General features: G+C 48.5%; 1 protein-coding gene across 8 annotated transcripts in view; it reads right to left on the minus strand.

Moving 5' to 3' along the window:
* Positions 1 to 20,900, minus strand: part of LOC121019912 (serine/threonine-protein phosphatase 4 regulatory subunit 1-like) — an 83,257-nt gene that overhangs the window by 6,043 nt on the left and 56,314 nt on the right. For 7 of the 8 annotated variants that reach the window (XR_005785817.1, XR_005785816.1, XM_040459717.1 and 4 more), the window contains 10 exons: positions 14,558 to 14,665; positions 13,661 to 13,726; positions 11,391 to 11,549; positions 10,650 to 10,834; positions 9,054 to 9,514; positions 7,029 to 7,222; positions 4,213 to 4,308; positions 3,154 to 3,339; positions 2,718 to 2,879; positions 1,693 to 1,793 (listed from right to left, as the gene is read on the minus strand). Coding sequence is in view for 6 of the 8 variants with exons in the window: in XM_040459717.1 (XP_040315651.1) it covers positions 1,693 to 1,793; positions 2,718 to 2,879; positions 3,154 to 3,339; positions 4,213 to 4,308; positions 7,029 to 7,222; positions 9,054 to 9,514; positions 10,650 to 10,834; positions 11,391 to 11,549; positions 13,661 to 13,726; positions 14,558 to 14,665 (1,718 nt within the window). In the remaining 2 variants the exon portion in view is untranslated. The remainder of the gene's footprint in view (positions 1 to 1,692; positions 1,794 to 2,717; positions 2,880 to 3,153; positions 3,340 to 4,212; positions 4,309 to 7,028; positions 7,223 to 9,053; positions 9,515 to 10,649; positions 10,835 to 11,390; positions 11,550 to 13,660; positions 13,727 to 14,557; positions 14,666 to 20,900) is intronic. The other variant, XM_040459721.1, reaches the window with a different exon arrangement.

The following is a 20,900-nucleotide window of genomic DNA, read 5'->3' on the forward strand; positions in this document are numbered from 1 at the left end:
AGCAAGGTCCGCTTGGAGAGAACTGGGAGCCTCGGCTCTCTACTCCAAGGGAAAAATTCATAAGATGGCTGGACGGGAAAACCTACCACCAAAGCTCTCTCTCTCTTCTAAATGGGGATGGAGAGAAGGGGTATGAAAATAAATGGCAATGTTTCCAGGCTGGCAACGAAAGGAAATGAAAAAGAGATTGGAAGGAAGTTAGAACCAGAAACCAGGAGTGCCGGGGAATACTTTCATATCAAAAAGCCCTGTTTTCAGAAAAATGATACCAGTACCGTGGGCGCGGGGAGCACAGAATTCATATCAGTGGCTCTGGCTTCAATAACCACGGCAGAGATGGGAGATAGCCAGGGCTCCGAGATAACGCTGTCGGCGGTGCGAGCCCCGCCGGCCCGGCCCCCGGCCCGCGGAAGCCGGTCCTCGTGGCCAGGCCCCGGCTCCGTCCCCCATTCGGTCCCCCGCCGGGTCCCCATGCCCGGTCCCCGGCCCGGGGAAGCGGGTCAGTCCGGCCCCGGTCCCTCGGTCCCAACCCCGTTCCCGGGAGGCAGGTCAGCCCGGCCCCGGTCCCCCCCACCCCCACGCCATCGGTGCCCGGTCCCCGGCCCCATCCCCGGCCCCCATCCCCGGTGCCCAGCCACCGCACCCGGCCGCCGGGGAAGCGGGAAGCGGGTCGGCCCGCCCCGAGAGGGACCCGGCCGAGTTCCCGCGCGCTGCCGCTAGAGGGCGCAATGCTTTCATGGAAAACGTGGGCCTGTTTTTCTCGGTTCTCTGAGAATATAAACTAGGAACATGGCATAATGACTAAAACCTCAATCTCTCAAATTAAGCATAATGATTAAAGATCACAGCGAAGAGAAAATCTTTTAGTTTGCCCCTGGCATCGGCCAAATCATAGCCTGAATAGCTGCAAAAGCCTGATGGATTTCTACAGGGAAGACAATTATTTGAGAGATTTCTAGTTGAGGGCAAGAAAAATGAAAAGTAAAGCTACCGAGATAAATCCCGACAAGGTGAAAACTAACACCCACACGCCCACCATCGCCACCAAGTCCACCCAATACTGCGGGAAGCACACGACCTGCCTCGGGAAAGAGCCGTATTAACAGCTTTAAGTCTTTTGGAATCAGGGACCCCTTTAACATTCCCTGTGCCGGCACAGGCTGGGATTAAGGAAGTCCTTCACACACGAGATGATGTGCACAGAGGAGGCACCTTGGGGGACGTTTTTATTTAACAATCGTCTGGTCTCAGTGAGCCCCTTTCGTGTCTCTCTCTGTAGCATAATTTTCTTTAGGAGCTGAAGTGCATAACCACGCTGTGCCCTGCAGAGAGGGCTATACTCAGAATGTTCGGGAAGGCTTTGGCAAAAACTCTTCCGATTAATAGGAAAATACTGAAGAGGGGGTGATTCATCTTTTATTTGGTTCGAATAAATTGCCTTAGAGAACAGCAGAACACTCTAATTCCAAAGTGACTCGAGCCCTGTCTTCATCAGAAAATGAATATCTCCCCGGAGACCGTGGTATTTGTAACTTAGTGCTGCGGAATTCACTTTATCCCTTAATAAAAACATAATCTCTTTATCCAAAAGAACACTATTACTGCGAGCTTAGAAATCAATTATAAGGTAGGAAAATTAAGAATTATTCCATCTAATTTGCCTTCTCATATCCCCAAACAGGTTTTACTTACTCTGCTAGTTCGTATCGAAACCTCCAATTCCTGCTGTTATCGGTCACTACAAATTCTTGAAGCTGATAAAGATATTCTCTCCTCTTGTCTTCATGAAGCAACTGTTTTTTAAAAATGTATACATAAATGATAGTGCAGAACCCCTCCAAACGACCCCAAATGTATTGTTTTATTACACTTGAACTCGTACAATCGTCCCCGGCAAGATCTGTGCATTCCCCCGATGCCTCGAGCCCCGTCTATCACCCGGTGTGGTTGTGAATTAAGGCTGCTGCTAAGGGACCTCACATGTACCCCCGAATGCCTCCGACCTCCGCCCCGGTGGGTGTGTGTGCTTGTGTGTTCCTGAATGGCCCCGAGCTCTTCCCCCTCTCACAGTTTCCTGCCTGAAAACAACACGTGCGTGTGTGTTCGGAAAACAACGCCACTGCTGTTTCCCAGGGAGTCAGCTCTCTGCCGTCAGCAGGAGAGGAAAGCAGAGCCGGTGCGTCATGCGCCCCAGTCCGTCAAGGGCAGCTCGTGGTCATGTGGATGCGAGTAATTAGTTTCTCTAGGTCTTTTTGAGAGCCTTATTTTTACACTCATCATTCCTTTAAGACAAAAACTGAAGAGGCCGGAAGGGAAGCAGCAAGGTCTCGCAGAGAGAGCCCTCCCGCAGAACTGAGATTGGAGAGCAGCCGGCTTCTTCCCCTGGGTGACCCCGGGCACGGTGCGCACCACCCCGGGGGCCTGGGTTCCTTCGTCCTCACGGGGCGCGCTAGGCTACGCGTCTAGCATCCTCCGTGGGATGAGACCTCCGAGGGACAGGAAGATTGAAAGGCAAGAAATAACAACAGTTACCCATCACTGAGAACACCCTCTATAAGACTCTGGATGGTAGACTTCAACCAAAGAAACCCAGACTAGTTGCTTTTTGTTTCTCACTGCTCCTTCACACAGCCAGGGTTTTTGTTTTTGTTTTTTTGTTTTAAGACATTGCTTTGAAGTGGGAATGTCTGGTCTTTATTTTTAATCCTTCTTCCTACCTTTAGAAAGTCATACAGGTGTTTGAGAATTCCTATTCGTACTTCATCCAGGTCCTTTAAAAATCCGTTGAAGATGGGCACCAGGTCAGCTGCTGTTAACTGGTCCCCAAGAATCGCAGCCAGCTCGTGAATAGAGAAGGCCAGGGTCCGACGCACCTTCCACTGGGGGTGCACAGAACACAGATCACGGGAAGCAAGCGTGAGTCACCGTCACCAAGAGCACAAATGGCATTTTTAGGGCAGAACGGACACCTCCAGGGGTCGGCCACCAAAGTGTTCATCTCGTGAAGGCCTGGTAGGCGTGCCAGATGGCACCCACATGGGAAACAGGCCGGCACGCCCTGTGGCCCTTCCCTTCACTCCCAAGCAGACGACCCCCGCCCCCCACCCCGCCCCCCCAGTTCCGTGTGTGCCGCCGAACGGGTTCCTGCTTTACCTGCACGTCAGAAGCCAGCGTTTCGTACGTATCTTTGAGGCAATGCCAGTTTCGCCTGCCCAAGGTAAGCGCCACCCCCGGGAGGCTGTAGGCGCAGTGCTTGGCGATGTCGGTATCGACAGTCTGGGCTCGAGCTGGGTCAGTCATCGACACGTACTGATCTAGCAGGGGCTGAGGTATCACATCCTGGGAAAGAGCAGAGAAAGGACACCATCATGCTCGCAGGAGAGAAGGAAAATGCTCAGAAAAACAAGGAGTCTGGAATTTGGAGGTGAAAACAGCAAAGCAGAGACGTCAGAGGAACCAGAGGCCTTCGTCCAAGCTCAGGGCTCTGGATTGGTGAACTGCTCTGCAGGAGGTGAATTTTCGACTTGGACCGAATGAGGCTAAAGCAATGTCTAGACCCATCTCTTCCAAATGTGCCTAACATGGGATATTCCAGAGAACATTCTAGACACCAACATCTGGTTAGTCCGATGCACACGCTCTTGAGAACGGAAACCACCTTGTCTTGTGGCTGCCTGGCACCTCGAGCCCATACACGCGGATTTTCACTAGCTTCTCCCAACTGATGGGATGGGTCACCGCCTTCCTCAGACATCACCCACTTACCTTTGCTTCTGTAAGGATAATGGAATACAATCATTTAAAAGATTTAAGAGACCTTACATAACACAAGAAGCCAATCCACAAGATAGAACCAAGTCAAACATAGTTCAACCAAAGAATCTGTCAAAAATTTTTCAGACCAAAAAAACCCCCAAAAACTGAAATGACTTGTATAGATACTATTAAAGGACAGGTGTCACATTTTTTTCTCATACTTGATTTGCTTTATTAAAATACTGTTCTAGATTGTTCAAAAGACTCTAAACACTCCTTCAGAACTTGTGTTTTGTTTTTTTTAAGTAAGTTACAGAGGAAATATTAGCAACACAGATGATGAACGAAGAGAAGTCATTAATATTGATGGGAACTCTCTGGTTCCCCTGGCCATTCTTAAATTTAACTTCCAGAAAATGTGAAGTTTTCAACTGCTTTTCTTTTCAAGGAACAAACCTGTAATTTAGATTTATTCTCCTCGAGTGGGGCGGGGAGATGCCTCTGCTCGGTCTCCAGAGGGTCCCTGACTCCACCGCAGGGTTCGCCAGGGTCCTGCAGAGTTGATGGGACACGTTACCAACTTACCCCAAACAGGAAGCTGTCCTATTGTTCCCCCCCTCAAGGAGTCCTCTTTCGGTGCCGGAAATGACCTCCACGGACCAATACTGGTGCTTCCCTTCCAGTCACTGGTATCTCTCCAGATGTGAAAAAATACATTTGCACAGTTACAGACGACATGGTAGAGGTCGGTCACCTTAAGTGCCAAGGCAAACAGATGTCGTACATTTTCATCTCAAGACTGCTTGAGGCCCTTAGAGAGGACAGGCTGATGTTGGTGAGAACCAACAACCTGCACTGACCATCCTTTAAGCCCCAGGGTCCCAGGGTGGCTAATCAATGCCCGGCAAGTAATGTCACAAGTTTAAGACAAAAGCCATCCCAGAAGGCAGCGCGGAGCAAACTCGTCCGGCATTTCTCGGGAACTGGAGACACGGGAGCAAGGTGCACCTGCCGGGACGGATGGAGCGGAGTAAGGGGAAGACCTATTCCATCTGAGCGAAAAGACACAGCTGATAAAGGAGTATTTACCTGGAAAACTGTTCTCGATTTTCACGTGTACAAACACTTCTAATGTTTGCTGATGGACCTTTACATTAGGTTAACAATTAAAATGAGCAAGAACACTCAGCGGTGACATATTGGTCTCTGATCATTGATTACATTAGCAGAGATGAACCTGACCTTCTCCTCCAACCGTCACATGGGTTCCTACGTGCACTTGAAATGTCATGCTGTCTACCAGCTTAATGGATCCTGACAAATCAGCTCAATATATGATCCAGGAAAGTCGATTAATACACCGATAGATGCTTCGTTTGCTCCAAGGCATATGCTACCACGATCTTCAACCCCCCAGGTTTCCACTGAAACGTACTGCTTGTTTCAACAGAGGCCAGCCCAAAACAGAAATGTTTTGGTATGATAACCTAAGACCTCAATTTCTCCAAGTTAATAAATGCGTATATGTTGATATGCAATAAGTCATTCGTCTTCTCTCAGGAGTTAATCTGACTCCGAAGTCTTTGGTCCAGTTGTTACGCACAGCACTCGCCCCGGTGCAACGTACCGCCACCAGTGACAGCGACCTCAAGAGGCACTGGGAGGTCATTTCCCCAGAAAACCACCTGGCAGTCAAGACACAGGTGAGAAGCTCCAGGGCACCCCCCCCCCCCCCCCCGCCCCCCCCCCGCACTGGGCATCTCGCCACACGGATGGTGCACGAAAAAGGCAGAGTAGAAGCAAGGAGCCAAGAAGGCAGAGTAGACGCAAGGGGCGGGGTCAACACCGAGGCACTGCACTAGCCAGCCGCCCGGCCTCGGCTGCTCTTCTGTCGTCTCTGGGAGAGAACACTGTCCTGATCACTTAAGCTCTGGGAGTTTTCTGTTCCCTTTCCCTTCTTTTGCAATTGGAAGCATCCTGACTGATCCCAGTGGAACCTAAGAGTCCAGCTGCAAATTCAAAAGCCCTGGCACCCACCCCAGAAGCCAAAGGCCTGCTTCACGCGAGCCCTTTCCAGTCCCTCATGCAACAGAGCCAACTCCGAGGAATCTGTTCATTTTCTTTTCTCTCACTTCCGTACGTGACAAAGAAGCCAGACTCCGATCACGTCTCCACCACAGCAGACATGGCCCTGCCTTTCTCCCTAACCTGTGATCTCCACCCTCTAGGCAACACGCTACCAACAAGAGTTTTCTTGCCTGTTTTTGAAAACAAACCAGCAAAACAGGACATCACCTCATTTCTTACTGATCAAAGACAACCTGGACAAACCCCTAAACATCTTATATTCAGGCTTTTCAAGCGGGTCTTTTGTTTTGTTTTATTGGAACAGGCCCAGAGGGGAAGGGAGGTGAGGAGTTCTCTCAGTCCCTAAGATCTCATTACGGACGGTGTGGGTGGCGCAGCCGCTGGGGCTCCGGCCGCCCGAGGGCCTGATGAGACGATCCACCATGGCACAGGGACGGAGGAGAGGCCAACACGCCCATGATTTCATGGTCCTGGACTCCTCCAGATTTTAAAGCTCTAGTCTCACCCCCTGAAGGACCCCAGCTCAAAGTGGCCCCAGAGCAAGTTACTGGGAGTTAGGAAGGCGTCGGAGCCTCCCGCCACTGGCGAGCTGGAAAGCTTAAGGGACTCGAAGTGAGAGCAGACTGCGGGCTCCCTCCTCTCCCTGAATGCAGGCTCCCAGTCTCACGGGGGCCGGTTCCAGGCTGCAGGATAAAAACTGCTGAGTCGTTGGCCTTTCAAAGTCTCTCCTCCAAGAAACAGCACGCCGGGGCCACCACTGGAGCGACCATGGGCCAAGAGAGCATCTACAGGGCGAGGACCGGACATGGTGGGCCACCTGTGAGGCCTGGGCCAACCTCCAGTTCTAGGAGCCGCCTGAACCCACCCTGTGCTGTTACCAAGAGCTGTAAAACAGCAGCGAATCAGGGCATGTATGTGGCTAATCCTCCCCCAAAGAACCAAGATTCGTCCGCTTCGGAGAAGAGGGAAGATACTCGTTGGTCCCCCCACTCCTGTTTTTGTGGAGAAGAGTCAGGGTTATCAATCACCTGATTGATTGGTTGTCTAGTTATCCAAAACATGACCTTAAGAACAAAATTAAATTTGGCATTTATCATCTCTGCCAAGATATATTAATAAAAGAAAATGCAGCTTTGTGGTTTCTGTCACATCCTCGGGGGCAGAGGGAGAGGGCAAACGCTTACTGTGCTTTGTAATATCCTGGCCACGGAGAGCTCCTTCTGTGATGATGAAGCCGACAGAGCCATCTGATTGTCAGAGGCAGGGCTGGGATCTGAAGCGGACACTTCATTTAGACCTTCTGTCGGCTGGTGCGCGGGCTCATTCACAGAGTCAAGCTGTGCGGCTCTCAGTGCAGCTGATAATACCTGAACCTGAGCTGCAGGAAGAGAAGTTTCAAGAATTTTAATAACTTTATTTGATTTGCAGGGACTCACTTCAGAGGGGTGTTCACAACAAGGCAGCCTGGCTGTGGGTGTACCACGTGAGCACGCGCCTTCCGCACATCTGTCCAGGCAGTAGCCGTGCCCCGGGGTCCCAGAACGAGCTCTCGGGGAGGCGGTGATATTTACGGCCATTAACTTTAACTGTTCCAACTAAACACCAGCCACGCACAGAGCATCAAATCTGAACGCGAAACGCCTCAATTAGGACAATCAGGGTTTGCCTCCGTCATCTTCCACGGTGCCTGAATGCCAGTGTCTGTAAGGTCCACCTACTCGGTGAGGGGTCCTGCTCCCCCATTTATAAAGCAAGATGGCTGCCTTCTCCACCACACACACACACACACACACACACACACACTAGTTCCTACATCCTGTTTTCTACTAGTTACATTCAACAGACCTCAAGATTCATTGAAACGTTTAGAGCTTGGAGCTGGCTTCCCCGCTGGGCCCAGGGCAAGGTCCCACCTCCTTAACGCAGCACACCAGGCCCTTCCCAATGGCCCGAGTCACATTTCCAGCAGCAGCCAGTTCACAAAGAGCCAGCGTGTCGTTTATTTCTGAAACTTTGGGGGTCACAGATCCCTATGAGCTCTGATGAAAAGCCACGGGTCCGTCCTCAAAAAAGAAATCAGGCACGCGTATACACGTGAGCTTTTACAAACGACGATTTCCAGGAGCTGAAGGAACCCTCTGAAACTCATCCCTCTCAACTCCTCTGGACGGCGGGCTCCTAGCCGTCGTCTCTCGGGGGCCACATCAAACGCTGCCTGCTCTGCAAGGCCTTCCCTCAGACATTTCCCCTGTCCTCAGGGGTCCTGCCCCGTGCTCCCATGGCGCGCCATGCCTCCTCCTGTCCCAGCCCCTGCCGCACCCTGTACCCGTGGCTCGTTTACCCCTCCACCTGACCGTAAGGTTCCTCCTGTGTCGGTCACTGCTGCCCCAGCACCCGGCCCGGGTCCCAGAGCTGAGATCAACGCAGCTTTCGAAATGTGTTTTCCAAAAACAGACCTGTGTCTGTAGCTATTAGAAGTGATAGGTTACATGTGCTCAATCCTTCAGCAAACATTGACTTAATTTCCTTTATAAATTTAAAGAAAAAGAATAATCAGAGGGCTAACTGGATTTTCACATTTCCTTTCCCGAAAGCTTCACAAATCTTTGCCCGGCAACAGCAGCCAGTGTTGTTTTTTCCAATTTCCCCAACCCAAGGAAGAATACAAATATAGCGCTGTTTAGAGCAAGGAGAGGCGTGATAATGGATATGGATTGCAAGGCCCGGCTCCCAGATCAGATGCTCAGTGGGAGCACTAGTCATAAAACGAAAAATACCCCAGAGAAGAAGTTGTGCTTTTCCTTGCTGTACAAAGACAAAAACCTTAAAGTTTGGCTAAGGGCTGAGTCAATAGGCTCCAAAAGGAGCACCATTCTCAGCGGTTTGTAACTAGAAAAAGCATTATAACGTGGGAAATGATGTAACAGCATCCAAGGAGCTAATAAAATTTCCACTGCTACAGACGGGCCCTGCAAACTATCTGCCTTTCTATTAAAGCCGACTTCGGCCTCGCACAGCCGCAAAACCAGGAGGCAAAACCCGACAGGTACCTGCACAGAGATCCCCAGAGCTCCGGCGTGGGGAGACCACGAGAGAGTCTCTCCTGCCCACGTGGGCACTGTGTGCGTCGAGGTAAGCACACACAGGCGCTGTGGTGCACAGCCCAGAAAGGCCCCGTTTTCTCTCTAATCACGATGGATGACGTTTACCTTGAACATCTGGATCATCCATCACATGCTCCTGTAAACTATCAAGGACTTTCTGAATCTCGCTCCTGGCCACGCAGCTGTCTTGCACAGCCTCGGGTCTGCTGCAGCCTTTTTCGCGTGGCCCAGCCTCACTCAGAAGCAGCTCTTCCAGGTCCTTGCTTATGTCAGGGAGAGGAGTCCGCCAATAGAGGAAATTATTGAATACGTCCTCAGGACTCTCTGGGCAGGTCCAAGAGCCGGGTCCAGGGTGGCTGTTGACGGGGAGGTCGTTCCTCTCAGGGAGCTTGAGGGTGGCACTGGCCTCTGGGGAGAGCCCGGTCAGCTCAGCTCCAGCCAAGGCAGAGTCTTCCACTGAGTTTCCCATCATGCCACGAGAGGAGCTACGGCACAGGAAATTGCTGGTTCCCGCGGACGTGCCTTCCGTGGGCAGGTCTGGCTCCGTGCGCACCGGCCTTGCGGAACTAGGTTAAGATTGAGGGGGGCACTTTCAGCACCATGTAACAGACTGGAAGTAAGATGGGTAAACATGAAATCCACATCCTCCCAGGCCCGGTCCTCCTCTTTCCCTGGCCACCCGACCCTCCTGAGCCTCCCGGGGGGCGAGCAGATCATAGCCTCACGAGAGCATGAGAGGTCTACCCAGCCCCCTTTGCCCCACTGGGCGTATCGCGTGCAGTGAAAACGCCACGCAAAAGTTCAGCCAGTCCCTCCATTATATGCAAGTGGGGAGTCACCCTGGCTTCTGCCGCCACACCCACACGCCCAAAGCCAGACTGCGTGTGCTTAGGGCTCGGCTCGTTAGTACCCCACCAGGGGGCAGGCACTGGAAAACAAAAGGTACTGAGCGACACTGGTGAGTGCTATTTGCTCACCACTTGGGAGAGTCTTGAGGGACGTGTGCACTCGGGCCTAACATTCGGCAGGAGCTCAGTGAATGTGGAGGGACAACGATGGGGGGGAAGGACGCACCAGTCTCAAAGAGGAGGTGTGCTATCTGACGTGTAAATCACTACTCCCGTGCTCCGGTGTGATGTTGACAAGGGAGAGACGCTTGCAAACGACCTCGAGCGGTCTGGTTAGCGTTGTACCCGTGATCCTCAGACAAAAGATGAAAAAACTCCGAGATCGATCGCTAGAACGGACTAGGGAAGCGGCACAGCGTCCGCCAACGGTGGGTCAGGAATGGCCCCTTTACGTGCACGCGATACCCCACGTTTACGTGCACGTGACATCATCCCACGGCATAAGCGTACATTTGAGGGATTTCACATCTTCGCTTGCGTAAGTCACCCAAAGAACTTCATTAATCAAAAAGTAAGAGAAAATTTTCTTTACAGGTTATTTAATCACTACTCTCAATGAATATTTTATCTAAATTTAGGAGACACAGTAGCTTCATTATTTATAACCCAGTAGTCATGCTTCAAAATCATTATTGCAATTACTTTTTGCTTCTTTACATAATTAAAGCTCTAATATTCCATCTTGCCCAGGAGGTCACTGTTACTAAAGCTCCAGACAAGATAATTGCTAAAATTTTAGGTGGACGCTTGAGGTGAAGCGCGGGCCCCGGTAATCATCCCGCTCGGAGCTCACCAGGCCGAGGACGTGCTTCCACAACTGCCTGTGCCGGGCGACCCCGGGGTGAAATCAGAGTCCAGGCCCCGAGCCGGTGGTCGGATGCTGAGGGGGCCGTCTTCTCCAATATAAAGGCCAGCCCTGGGGGGGTTCGCAAAGGTGGAAATGAAGGGGCCCAGGGACTGGAAGGCCGCCTGGCGCACCTGCGAACGGAGAGAACAGAGCGGCGAACGTGGCGTCGGCCACACGAGTCAGGCCCCAGGCCGGGCAGCTGGCTGACCGCCAGACTCGTCACTGTCTGCCGAATCGGGTCTAGCGAGGCAGATTTTCTAAGGCTTTCTCCAAATTCCAAACAGACCATTTTTCAACAGAAAATAAGGGAAAACTCACTACCATCCTGTGGTTTCTATTCTCCCAGAATTGTAATCCCACATCGAGTGACTGCACACTTCACAAAGTGCTGACCAGACTGTATGGACCACAACGGGCATGTTTGTGAGAGGAACAGAAAAGGTCAACTCTTCGGTTAGAGTGTTTTCCTTCTCGTTTCTCTGATACTCGTTCACGACAGGCATCAGGGTGTGTGCCGCCTGCTGACCAAGCACCAGAGCTTCTGAGAATTTAAGTGCCCTCACCCTCACCCTCGCAAGGTCTACATACGCCAATCAGTAACCGAAGAGACACAAGTCCAGGGGCCAAGACGAGGCCAGTCGGCCCGCGGTGGCTGGCGGCCAGCGCTGCCCAGTGGCCCGCACTTACCCATCGGCAGGGGTCGCTGATGAGTCTGATGAAGAGGGGTGACAGCTGGGCTCTGCGGACCTCCGGGGACGCGCTGTAGGACACAGCCATGAAGCACTCCGCACAGGCTTTTCGCATCCCCCACACATTATCTGAGCAGAGCTCCAAAAACTTTGGGATCTACCAAAGCAAACAAAACCGTGCTACTCAAATTGATCACCCTGAGAAGGGCAGAAAGCTTTTCTCGTGCCTTTTTTAATTACGGCGTATCCATAAATTAATGACAAAGAAGACGGAAATACATCCTAGTCTAAAAGGAATCATTTGAAACGGAAAGAAACTATGGAAGGAGAGTGAGGAAACATTTCCTTTAGAGATGGAAGTGATAGAAGGTAAATTGTTAAAAACTGACAGTAATGCAAAATAATTCCTATCCACAGAAATGCAAACGCGTCCAGTGGAATGTGCTCGATGATCACCCTGGGCGCTGAGCAGTTCTGAATCCACATGCAAGTTCACGTCAGTATCCCTTGGTCTGACCAAGAACGCGTGGCCCTTCGAGTTCCCCATTAAGCCAGGTGTTGGACCTTACCGGTTCCCTCACGAATAAAGGACTTCAATAAAATCTTTGACCTCTTTCTTCACTTGCTATCTGTAGGAGGGTCATGACCACATCCTCTTTTAAAATTTATCCTTCAAAAACGAGGCTTTGTTTTTGATATCCCAACGTAAAATAACCAGCCAAAATCCTCCACAAATGTGAATACCCGACTGTGGAAATATCCACCGACAGAAAGGTTATCATGTCGGGCACTGCTGTCCTTCATTCAGACTCATTACACAGAAGACTGCCGATTCAGAGCGACGGCCCACTAAGAATTATCTGGGGTGTCAGAAGTATGTTGATGTGGTGCCCACTTGAAATAAAACAAAATGAGCTTCTGAACTTGAATTTAAAAATCAATTTAGAGGGGCGCCTGGGTGGCGCAGTCGGTTAAGCGTCCGACTTCAGCCAGGTCACGATCTCGCGGTCCGGGAGTTCGAGCCCCGCGTCAGGCCCTGGGCTGATGGCTCAGAGCCTGGAGCCTGTTTCCGATTCTGTGTCTCCCTCTCTCTCTGCCCCTCCCCCGTTCATGCTCTGTCTCTCTCTGTCCTAAAAATAAATAAACGTTGGAAAAAAAAAAAATTTTTAAATCAATTTAGAGAGTATACTTTTTGAGCTTGCATTCTAACCATACAGGTCACACATCCTGTCCGGTAAAAATCCCGTCCAGTAAAAGTCAAATAAAAACGCAGGCTGGGCATCCTGTCAAATCAAAGCGGCCAGCCCCTATTTAGCATAGTTCTGCGTAGGCACCAGGGAAACAGAGAAGAACAGGAGAGGGTGAAGACCCCACATCAGAGGAACCATAATGAGGTGTGATAAGAGACATGCACGTACTCTGAGCAAAATGTTACGGGGGTGCTGAAAAGGGAGGGATTCATTCTCTCTGGCACAGTGGGTAGGTGAGCCTCGACAAGGAGAGGACTTTGCAGAGGCGTGTGCACATTCGAGCCGGGTTTGAAGTGTGAGTTGGGTCCCACCAGGTGGGGAAGACACTGGAAAGAGAGGGATGGTAAGGAGCAGAGGTGTGGCAGGGGGAAAGGCAGAAAGCTTCGCGGGAGCCGAAAGGCCACCTGCTGGCTAGGGAAGTGGTTCTCTGTCCTGCCGTACAACAGGATCTCGAGGGGATTGAGGGGAAATGCAGACCCCTGGGCTTTACCCACCCCCCGCCCCCCATGAGTCGGACACATGGCCAAAGGTGAGACCCGCCCAGACTAGGGGAAGTGGCAAGAGGTGAGGCAGGAAAGGTACTTATGAAGGGCCCCCAAAGGCCAAGAAAGGTCTGAATTTTAACCTGTAACCTAGAAAACTCCCACTGGTCTGGGAGCCCAGGAGTGAGGGGATAGAGTCTAGGTATTCTAGAAAGAGCAGAGGAGAAGGGACAGAGTGGCTTAGACAGTAAGAAGAGACTCGGGGGGGGGGGGGGGGGGAGTGATCAGTGAGGAGGTGACAGCAAAAGGCCACAGTAAAGTGGGCTGGGGTTGCTTCCGCTCCGTTCCATGGGCCAGCTGCCTAAGACTTATGGGAAAAGGTTATAGCTTCAGAAGTCAAGAAATTTGGAACGGATGAATGCAAAACTGAGCTGTCATTCCGAAGTAACGGATTCATAAGTACAAAACTTCACACTTGATTTTAAAAGTGCCCTAAGAAGTGCATGAGCAATTACAACTGGCAAAACTTCACATACCAGAAATTTCTCAGTGGCTTCTTGTCCAACGGCATGACAAATATCACCAAAATTTGTAGCACACACCTTAAAAAGGCAAAAGGCATACCCGTTATCCTCAGCTTTCTTTTTGTCTTACCAAATCGTGACAACTAACGAGCAGAAGCCTCGCGGGCAATGACTCCTCTAGTCAGGCACCTAACAAGCACTTACTGAGCCTGCCGCCCACACGGCACAGCCCAGTGCCCCTGGTGCGTTGGGAACAGAAGACTTAAAACAGAGTACCAAATCCTAGGACTTTCTGGCTCCCAACTGATCTCAATACATAATGCATTTGGTGAGCAATAAAGCAAAAGAGACCCCGAATATTCTCTGCGTGATAGATGAGACCTCTCTTCTTGCCGATGCGTCACAAGGAGAGACCAGAGGGAAGATGGCCAGTGACGCAGCAAGGAGGAGGAGGAGGCTGTCTGGGGAGGCGTGGCAAGGGCCTCGGAGAGGAAGAATCTGGTAACCAAGCGAACAAGCCACCGAAAGGGAAGGGGGAGGGCAGGGGTTGGAGTTGGAAGGTACGGCAAAGGTTAAGAGGGTTCTGGAACAAAGGGGCGCAGCTCATGAAGGACCGTGCATGTTAGCGCACAGCACCTAACTGCAAGTCAGTGAGGTCCCGTTGCTCGTGTTGCTGCGACTAAGAGTAGGGGGCTGCCTCACGCAGGACCCGTCTCCAGGTCCCTGCGTGCACCCCTAGCTGCAGCCAACACGGGCAACGCTGTGCACAGGCTCTCCTCACGTGGTTCCCAGTGGCCACATTTTTCTTCCAGCCTGCGTCTACTAGAGCAGCCGAGAAACTGCCAAGGAATCGATTTTGAATTCTCCAACTGTTGGAATTTTTTGAGTTTCGAAACTCCGTGTCCCAACCTTCCGAACTTGAAAGAGCTTCCCGTCCCCACACAATTCACAGAATCGAGGGAGCAGCAGGCGTTCAACTGTGCTCTTGTTCAGCACCGAAGCCAGCTTGCAGATGATCTAGAAGCAAGAGAAAAAGCAGAGTCACTTGACACACCACAGCTCACATACTGCACACAGCTCCCAGTAAACTCCAGAAGCTGATATTCAAAACACGGCCAAGATACCCAGGAAGTAAACGTGGAGAACACTTTCTTTTGAGTTCTGCCTAGTAATATGATCGGTAGAAGGCCAAATATCCCTCAAGATTTCCTCAGATAAGAGTCTGTCTGAAGCTCAAGCATTGCCATTTGCCAGGTACCTAGCATGTGTCCAAAACATAAATGAACAACTTGTGTGTGTTAACTCACTTTCCTTTCCCTAAACCCTATGACCTGGGCATCATTTATCGTCATTTCTGCAGATAGAGAAACTAACACTCGGAGAGATTAATTAACGTGACCCAACCCCAGCAGTGGTGAGGTAGGAAGTACATAACAGCTGGTCAGAGTAGAAAAACAGTTGTTGGCAATCCAGTAATGACACTACTGGGTATTTACCCCCAAAATACAAAAACACTCATTCAAACACTATAAACACTATGTTTATGGCAGCGTTATTCACAACTGCCAAATTATGGAAGGCAGCACACACGCAATGGACTATTACTCGGCCATAAAAAAGAATGAAATCTCGCCATTGGCAACAGCATGGATGGAGCTACAGAGTATAATGGTAAATGAAATAAACCAATCGGAGAAAGAAAATCACCATATGATTTCACTCATGTGTGCAATTTAAGAAATAAAACAAATTGGGGCGCCTGGGTGGCGCAGTCGGTTAAGCGTCCGACTTCAGCCAGGTCACGATCTCGCGGTCCGTGAGTTCGAGCCCCGCGTCAGGCTCTGGGCTGATGGCTCAGAGCCTGGAGCCTGTTTCCGATTCTGTGTCTCCCTCTCTCTCTGCCCCTCCCCCGTTCATGCTCTCTCTCTGTCCCAAAAATAAATAAACGTTGAAAAAAAATTAAAAAAAAAAAAAAGAAATAAAACAAATGAACAAAGGCAAAAAAAAAAAGAGACAGGGAGCGGGAGGGAGGCAAACCAAGAAACAGACTCTTAACTGCAGAGGGCACCGGTGGTCACCAGAGGCGAGGTGGGTGGGGGGATAGGTGAAATTGGTGATGAGGATGAAGAGGACATTTACCACGATGAGTACGGAGTGATGTATGGAAGTGCTGAATCACTATATTGTACACCCGAAATTCACATTACACTGTATGTTACCTGTACCGCAATTAAAGTAAAACGAAAATGACTGGCTGCCACTGGGAAATGATCAAGGGCTGGTAGAAACTACAGGAGAGCAGATCCTTGAGAGAAGGAGCCATGCTCCATAAAAATGCACCTTGCTTTTCTGCCCAGGCCTGACCCACCCCGTTCTGCATTGCTACACAGTGTAACTGGACCTCAAGCAAAAAGTACAGCATTCCTGGCTTGAAAAGTCAGAGAACAGAGAGGGAGGTTGCCGGAGCCGCTGATAAATGAGGGCAGAAATCCTAGGAAGGAAGGAAGGAAGGAAGGAGAAAGGTCAAAAAGGGCAAGCCCCGCTCCCCCAGGTCTGTGATTAAATACTCCTCTAATTCTTGGCTGAACTCAAAACCGTGCATACCCAGAGGAGATGGGGAGGTTCACAGGGAAAAGCAATTGCCCAAAGGCAGAAGGAACTGAATAGTCTCAGCTGCTGACTATCGCAGAGGGAAGAGAATCTGAACTGTTTGCTAGAACAAAGGCAACACTCTTCAGAAGAAAATAACAGAACCCAGAGTGTCTACAATGTTTCACGGGTTGCTGACAACAGACAATAAAAAGCTCACAGTACACTTGCCACGAGGAGCACGGAACACAGGGTGATGTATAGAATTGCTCAACCGCTAGAATGTACACCTGAAGCTAACATAACACTATGGGTTAACTATATTGGAATTAAAATTAAAAACTTAATGTTGCCAAAAAATAAAAACAAAAACACAGATCTAGAAAAAAATTCATACACATGAGAGGAAATAGGAAAATGTGGCCCACGGTCAAGAGAAATAGTCAGCAGAAACAAACCCACAGAAGAGCCAGATGTCAGCATTACCAGACATTCAAAAGCCTTTGAAGCAGCTCAGAGGCTAAAAGGAAACAGAGTCCTAATGAATGAACAGAGAGGAAATCTCATCAAAGAAATGGAAACTATAGAAAAGAACCAAGCCTTCTGGTAATAACACAGTCAGCTTGATCTGACTTACCGTCCTGCACATAGCAACTACAGAATCTTGAAGGAAAACAATTAAAAACAACCATTTAAGAGCACTGGAGAGCAACCAAAGGCGGAAACTAGAGGGGACGTTATCGTTAAAAGACGAGCTTCAATAGGAAAGATTTGCAGGGCAGCCCCAAAGTGCGTGCTGGATTCAATTCGCTGAAATCTGTGATGGGCTGCTAAATTATACGCGCATGGGGGAGATCCCGGGAGACCCAGCAAAGGAGTAGTGACCAGAGATTTCAGCAGCTACACACCACAAAGGAGAGAGCAGGGAGGTGGAGATCAGGCAAAACAAATGCCCGCTACATGAAAAATCACTTTTAGAGCATCTTATAAAACAAAATGGCCATCTTATGACCAAAAAAGAAAAAAAAAAATCACCTTAGAGAAATAAAACAGAATCCAGACTCTCAACAGTGTATCATTTATAATGTCTGGTGTTCAATTAAAAATAACTACCTATGGGGGCACCTGGGTGGCTCAGTCGGCTCAGCGTCCCACGTCATGATCTCATGGTTGGTGAGTTCGAGCCCTGAGTTGGGCTCTGTGCTGACAGCTCAGAGACTGAAGCCTGTTTCAGATTCTGTATGCCTCTCTCTCTGCCCTTCCCCCACTCATTCTCATTCTCTCTCTCTCTCTCTCTCTCTCTTAAAAATAAACATTAAAATTTTAAAAAAGAAAAAACTACCTATGTGTTGACAGGAAAAGGTGATCCATAATAAAGAAAAAAAAGTGGTCAACAGAAATCGACACCAAGGTGAGATCCCATGTCACAACTATCAGACAAGGACTTTTAAAAAGCTCTTATAAATATATTCAAGGATTAAGAGGAAAACGTAAGCATTATGAAGGACACATTGGGGTGCCTTGGTGGCTCCGTCGGTTAAGTATCAGACTTCAGCTCAGGTCATGATCTTGCAGTTCGTGGGTTCAAGCCCCGTGTCGGGCTCTGTGCCGACAGCTCAGAACCTGGAGCCTGCTTCAGATTCTGTGTCCCCTCTCTCGCTGCCCCTCCCCACTCATGTTCCCTCTCTCTCTCTCTCTCTCTCTCTCTCTCCCTCTCTCTCAAGAATAAACAAACATTAAAAAGTTTTTTAAAAAAAGGACACATAAAGAATCTCTGTATCACAGAGATTGTAGAAACTATAAAAAAGGTCAGAGCAGAAATACTAGAGCTGAAAAATACAGCAACTGAAATTAAAAACCTAATGGGTAGGCCAAACAGCAGATTAAAGATGACAAAAAGAGTCACTGAACTTAAAGACAGATCAATAAAAATGATCAAATCTGAACATCAGAGAGAAAATGACTAAAAAACCAAACAGAACCTCAAAGACATGTGGGGCAGTGTGAAGCACCCCGACTCTGTGTGATCTAAGTCCCAGAACGAAAGGAGAAAACAAGAACGGTACACAGAAGAAAAGCACTCGAAGGAACACCAGCCAAAATTTCCCGAGTCAGGTGCAGTGCACCAACACACAAATCCAAAGAGTTCAATAAACACAAATCAGGATAAGCATTCACTCTGCAAAGATAAAGAGAAAAATTTTAAGAGCAGCCAGAGGAAGAAAGGATACTATAAATACAGGACCGTATGAATGACAGCTCGCTTCTCCAGAAGACTACAGGGTGAGATCTTTAAAGCAATGCCAGAAAAAACAAAAATAAACCTATAAAGCCACAAGTCTGTATCCAGTGAACCCATCAGTCAAAAATGAAGGCGGGGCGCCTCGGTGGCTCAGTTGGTGGAGCATCCGACTCTTGATTTTAGCTCAGGTCATGATCCCAGGGTTGAGGGGTCGAGCCCCACATGGGACTCCGTGCTGAGCATACAGCCTGCTTAAGATTCTCTCTCTCTCCCTCCACCCCTCTCCCCCACTCATGTGTGTCCTCTCCCTCTCTCTCTCTCTCTCTCTCTCTCTCTCTAAGAAAAAAGAAAAAATGAAGGCAAAATAAAGATATTTTTAAATAAAAAATGGAGAGATTTCATCCTCAGTCAAGCTAAAAAAAATACTGAAGTTCTTTAGGCTGAAGGTATGATACCAGATGGAACTTTAGATCCAGGAAAGAAAGGAAGACTACTCAAACTGGTAAAAATGGGAGGCTATTTTTTTCCTTTCTTAATTTCTTCAAAATATAGGATTGTTTAAATCAAAAATTGCAATACTGTATTATCAGGTTCATAAGGAAGGTATATGTCCCAATGTGTGTGAAAACAGCACACAAAATAGGAGAAGGAGGGTGTGGAATGACTTCATTGCAAGGTGTTCTAGGTTTTGAAAATACTCACAGAGGAATTAAAATATAGCACTACAAAAATACTCAATTGGCCCAAAAGAAGGCAGGAAAGAATGAACAGAGGAACAAAAACAGACGAGACAAATGGAAAAAAATAACAAAATGGCAGAATTCAATCCCAATATAATCAATAATTGCATTAAACATAAACAGACTGGGGCGCCTGGGTGGCGCAGTCGGTTAAGCGTCCGACTTCAGCCAGGTCACGATCTCGCGGTCCGTGGGTTCGAGCCCCACATCGGGCTCTGGGCTGATGGCTCAGAGCCTGGAGCCTGTTTCCGATTCTGTGTCTCCCTCTCTCTCTGCCCCTCCTCCGTTCATGCTCTGTCTCTCTCTGTCCCACAAATAAATAAAAAAAAGTTGAAAAAAAAATTAAAAAAACAAAAAAAAACATAAACAGACTGAATGCTCCCATTAAAGAGCAGAAATGGTCAGACTAGGTATACAAGCAAGGCCACCTCCATGCTCACGAAAGCGGGAATACTTTCAATGTAAAGACACCTAATGAGGAGAGTAAAAGGACACACGCGTACACTGTGACAAACCATAAGTGTAAGAGTCCCGGAGGAGTTCTACGAACATCGAAGTAGACCACAGATGCAGATTGCTATCAGAAGCAACATCGTTCCTTAATAAAAGGGTCAAAATAGCACAAAGATATAAACGTAAAAGCTTTGCATGCTTAAAAGGGAAAAGATGGGCTTAAAAGTAGTTTTTCCTCCTTAATAAGCTAGAAAAATATAAGCAAACTGAAGTAAGTAGAAGGAAGGAAGTAATAGTAGAAACCAATGAAAAAGAAAACAAGCAATAAAGAAATCAACAAAGACAAAAGTAGGTTCTTTGAAAACATCAATAAAATTGATAAAGCCCTAGCAAGACTGATCATGAAAGAAAAAAAGGTTGGGGGGGAGGTGCACCTGGATGCCTCAGTGGGTTAAGTGTCTGATTCAGGTCATGATCTCACACTTTGTGAGCTCCAGCCCCAAGTCAGGCTCCACACTGCCAGTGCAGAGCCTGCTTGGGATTCTCTCTCATCCTCTCTCTGTCCCTCCCCCACTCACTCCCTCTCTGTCTCTTTCAAAATAAATGAATAAACTTGAAAGAAAGAAGGAAGGAAGGAAGGAAGGAAGGAAGGAAGGAAGGAAGGAGAAAGAAAGAAAAAGAAAGAAAGAAAGAAAGAAAGAAAGAAAGAAAGAAAGAAAAGACAAGACAAACTATCACTGTCATAATAAAAGGGGAAAATACTACAGATCTTACAGGCATTAAAGAAGGGATAAAGAAATAGTATAAACAACTTTAGCCCAATAAATTTAACAACTTAGATGAAATTAATGAATTCCCTAAAATACACAACTTACCCAATGACACAAATGAAATAACAAATCTGATTATAACCCCCTATCTGAATTGGATCTGCTATCAAAAGCCATCTCACAAAGAAAACTCTTGGACCAGAGGTTTTACTGGTAAATTCTAACAAATATTTAAATCCTAGCAAATATTTAAAGGGAAAAAAACACCAATTTCGAATAAGACCTTTCAGAAAACAGAAGAGCAAGGAACGCTTCCCAACTCGTTTCCTGAGGCCCAAATAACCCAGAGTCTAAAACCTGACAAAAAATATAACAGGAAAAGAAAATTGCCCACAATAGTCCTCTTGAATATAGATGTGAAAATCCTCAGCAAACCGTAAGCAAATAACAGAGAAGGG

Source organism: Herpailurus yagouaroundi, unplaced genomic scaffold (genome assembly GCF_014898765.1).
Source record: "Herpailurus yagouaroundi ecotype Mexico unplaced genomic scaffold, PumYag 246, whole genome shotgun sequence".
In the NCBI taxonomy this organism is placed as follows: Eukaryota; Metazoa; Chordata; class Mammalia; order Carnivora; family Felidae; genus Herpailurus; species Herpailurus yagouaroundi.